This window comes from Alligator sinensis, unplaced genomic scaffold (genome assembly GCF_000455745.1).
Source record: "Alligator sinensis unplaced genomic scaffold, ASM45574v1 scaffold553_1, whole genome shotgun sequence".
In the NCBI taxonomy this organism is placed as follows: Eukaryota; Metazoa; Chordata; order Crocodylia; family Alligatoridae; genus Alligator; species Alligator sinensis.
In genome coordinates, this window is record NW_005842389.1 from 448,366 (window position 1) to 452,673 (window position 4,308).

The 4,308-nt window shown below is 61.0% G+C and overlaps 1 protein-coding gene across 1 annotated transcript; it reads right to left on the reverse strand.

Annotated features, from left to right (window-relative positions):
• On the reverse strand, positions 1-4,304 carry TAF6 (TATA-box binding protein associated factor 6; the record flags this gene model as incomplete). Its single annotated transcript, XM_025211098.1, has 11 exons — positions 1-21; positions 450-623; positions 759-884; positions 969-1,043; positions 1,506-1,688; positions 1,798-1,899; positions 3,297-3,374; positions 3,452-3,594; positions 3,669-3,788; positions 4,136-4,192; positions 4,274-4,304. Coding segments are annotated over 11 exons (1,110 nt in total), but the record flags the coding sequence as incomplete, so codon positions are not given.
• Positions 4,305-4,308: the final 4 nt, after the last annotated feature.

A 4,308-nucleotide genomic window follows, 5' to 3' on the forward strand; every position in this document is an offset into this window, starting at 1 on the left:
CAGGGTCAGCGTTGGCCGTGGCTGCGGGAAATCAAACAGAGGGTGGGGGGCGGGTTGAAGAAGGGGGCAGGGTCAGGCAGCTGGCAATGCCCTATGTCCTGGCCCTGCCCCTTGAAAGATTAAGCCCCGCCTCCTTTCCACAAGCACACCCCCAGAGGGGATTTGGGGGGATCCCTAGAACAAGCCCCACGCCCTGGTTTTAGGTCTGGCCCCTCCCCTAAGCCCCACCCATTAGAGAAAGTACTGGGGATGGGGAAGGTGGTGCTTTCCCCCTCACCTGCTCTAGGCTCCACCCCCTAATGCAGCCACCTCCCCAAACCCCACCCCCAAAGGGCAGGAAAGTCATCTGCATGGGGAGGATGGTCCCCTCCCCATTCCCCTAGGCCCCACCCCCTACCCCATTTCCTGCTTGTACCTGGGTGATGATGAAGGTGGTGCCCTGCCCCTACCTGGGTGATGGTGAGGGTGGTGCGGTTGACCTGCTGGGCCTGCAGCGCAGCCTGGGCCCGGGCCTTGACCACGTGGGAGCAGAGCAGGGCGCCAAGGTGCCCGTAGTCAGCCTTGTAGGATTCCTGGTTGTCTGGTGGCGCCCGCAGCTTCGCCAGCACTGGCGCACAGTGCTTCTGCAACCGGGGTGAGGGGGGAGGTGGTTAGCTGGGGAAGGGAACCCAGACCAGGCAAGGGACCCCAGTTTCCAAGCAGGGAACCCAGGAGTCTGGGGAAGGGATCCAGACCCCAGGTCCCCCACCCTCACGCACCAGGAGCAGGCTCTGGACATGGTCAGCCCCGATGCGGTCGATGGTGCTGAGCACTGGCCCCTCCAGCACTGCGCGCACACGCTCACCCTCACCCGCCAGGCGCGGCAGAATCAGTGTCTTGATCACCTGTGGGTGGTTAGAGGGGCTCAGCTGGGCCTGTCACCCCTGTGACCTCTGACCTCTTGACCCTGCCCCCCACCCTGCACTCACATCAGGGCCCAGCTCCGCCAGCCCCGCGATGGACCCGTAGCGCGTCGTCCACGGTGTCTTCTCGTCCACCCAGCTCTGGGGGAGGGGCCAGTCAGCTTGGAGGCGCAGTCTCCTGGGAAGCCACACCCCAGTAGGCCACACCCCCAGGCCTGTGAGGGTTTGATTGGCTAGGCCCCGCCCCCTGGCCAGTGATGCAGGATTGGAAAGGGGTGAAGCCTTGCCCCCTCTCCTGGCTCCGCCCACTGGAAAAAGGTCTTGGTGATGCAGGATTGGATGGTTGGTGGTGGGTAGGGGACCCGGGAGCCTGGGGAAGGGACCCAGTGTCCAGGGAGGGACTCAGGAGTCTGGGCAGGGGAGCCCTGTCCCCCTCGGTGAAGGTCTTGGTGATGCAGGACTGAATGTTGGTGGACAGCCTTGCCCCTGCCCCTAGGTTCAGGCCCTATCCCATTTACAAGCCCCGCCCACCTTGAAGGTCTTGGTGATGCCCAACTAGAGGTTACTGGTGGACAGCCCTGACTCCACCCCAGCCCCGCCCACCTTGGTGAAGGTCTTGGTGATGCGGGACTGGATGTTGTTGGTGGTGGTGCTGAAGTTCTTGCAGACCTGAGCTACGAGGCGGGCGGCGAAGTCGCGCAGCGCCCAGTGGTTGTCCACATCTGGGCGCAGGCAGAGTTGGCGGCTCACGATGCAGGTCATCACGGCTGGGATCAGCTCATGAAGCTGCCAAGAACCCAGGTGTCTGGGACCCCAACCCTGCCTGGGAACCCAGGCATCTGGGTCCCCAGCCCCCCTGCTCCACCCCCCCAGAGAACCCAGGTGTCTGGCTCACGTATTTTTCCAGGTACAGGGTGGGGTTGTCCATCAGCGCCTTCACCATGCGCATGAGGTAGATGAGCAGCGCCAGATTGTTCTGCACCACATTCACCCGCACCTGGGGTCAGGGGTCAGAGGTCAGAGCATGGCCAGCCCCTTCCCACCCCCTCCCCCAGGAGGCAGCAGCCATCTCTGGGGGGAGGCATTGGTGGCTGGGTATAGCAGGGAAGGGAGCTGCAGCCACCTCTGGGGTAAGGCATTGATCTCCAAGTATAACAGGGATCTCCAAATGCAGCTGGCTCTGGGGGGAATGTTAACAGCCAAGTGTAACAGGCAGTTAACATGCTGCCAGCTCTGGGGTGGGGCAGTGGGGGCTGGGTATAACAAGGACCCCACAAATTCAGCTGGCTCTGGGGTGCAAAATTAACAGCCAGGTATAACTAGCAACAGAAATGCAGCGACCTCTGGGATGAAGCACTGACAGCCAAGTATAACAGAATGAAATGCAGCTGCCTCTGGGGTGGGACATGTTTCAGGCTGGTAATAACAAGCAGCTTAAATGCAATTATCTCTGGGGTGGGGTGTTGTGGACTGAATATACCAAGAACCCCCAAAGGCAGTTGGCTCTGAAGAGGAGCATAAGGGGCTGCACATAACAGGGACCTGACATGCAGCCATCTATGGGGTGAAGCATTAACAGCCCAGTATAACCAGCAGCTGAGATTCAGCCACCTGTGCAGTGGGGGTTCTGGGGCCTGGGTATAACAGGGACCTCCAAAGGCAGCTGGTTTTGGGCTGGGGACCATCAGTGGTAGCCAAGTATAACAGAGTGCTGAGATGCAGGTGGCTCTGGAGTGGGGGGGGAGGGGGAGGGGATGTTGCAGAATGGATAACAGGGACAGCCAAAGACAGCTGTCTCCGAGGCAGACACTGGGTAAACCAATCCCCACTGTGGCTGGCTCTGGGGTGCAACATTAACAACCAAGTATAACAAGCAGCTGAAATACAGCCACCTCTGGGGTAAAGCAGCGACAGCCAAGTATAACAGAGAGCTGAGATGCAGCAGGCTCTGTGGTACAGGTGTTGCAGGGTATAACAAGGCCCCCCAAAGGCAGCTGGCTCTGGGGGCAGCATCAGGGGCTGTGTAGAACAGAAACCTGAAATTCAAACAACCATGTCTGGGGTGAAACAATGACAACCCAGTATAACAGAAAGCTGAGATGCAGCTGGCTCTCAGGTGGGGTGTTGTGGGCTGGGAATAACAGGGACCCCTAATGCAGCTGGCTGGGGTGCAACATTAACAGCCAAATATAACAAACAACTGAAAGACAGCCACCTCTGGGGTGAGACGTTGACAGCACAGTATAACAGAGAGCTGACATGAAGCCACCTCTGGGCTGGGGTGTTACAGACTGGATATAACAGACCACCCCAAAGGCAGCCAGCTCTGGGGTGGATGCTGGGCTGACCCATGCCCAATGCACCCAGCTTTGGGGTGAAACAGCCCGCACTCACCCCCTCGGAGATGAAGGTGCTGAAGCGTGGCAGCATCTGGTAGAGCCCAGGGTCTGTGGCGATGCTCTGCAGGGCCTCCTGGGGGAGCACAGTCAGGCTGGGGGTGGTCCTGGGCCCCAGGGGCGGGGTCCAGGGATCCAGGGGGGAGCACTCACAGCGCGCTTAGCCTCGCAGGAACCCACGCAGGCCTCTGTGATCTCCTTGTAGTAAAGCTGCTGCTCCACTGAGAGCTCGTGGATGCTGCGCGGCTTCAGGCGCAGGGCCGCGCCCTCCAGCAACCCTCCCTTCTTCTCTTTGCCTGGGGAGCAGGGGGCAGGGTCAGCCAGGCCCTGCCCATGCTGTGCCTCCCGTTCCCGGGTCCCTCGCACTGACCCTTGGCGTCGGGGGCGGCTGCGCTCTGGCCCTTGCCCTTCAGGGCCCCATCGTCGTCCTGCCCCGGCTTTGCGGCCTTCAGGGGCTCTGTGGCCTCGGTCTTCTGCTGTTCCTTGGGGGCTGTGGGGGAAGGGGGATTGGAAATCGGTGTAAGGCTGGCTCTGGGGTGGGATTTTGCCTGGGAGTAACAAATGCAGCTGGCTCTGGGGTGAAACATTATCTGGGTGTAACGGGTGCGGCTGGCTCTGGGGTGGGCACCAGGCTGGGTAGAATGAGGCCTGGATGCAGCCAACTCTGCGGTGGGCGGAATGGGGCCTGATGCGGCTGGCTCTGAGGCGGGATGTTGACTGACTAGAACAGGGCCTGTTGTTAGCCACATCTGTGCATCTAGGTCAGTACAAGGCAGGTAGGGAGGGTACCGAGAAGTGGAAGGGGGGTTCTCTCACATGCCTGGGTCCTTGACTCACCGGGGGGTGGGTTCTCAGGGATGGCCGGCTGGACACCCTCGATGCTGAGCCAATGAGCTGCGGAGAGATGGACAAGTGGATAGGGTCAGAGGAGCTCTAGGTCGGGGGGGGGGCCGGGGGTTGGGGGCCAGGGCTCACCCTTGAGGCACACGTCCAAGGGCACGCGGGGCAGG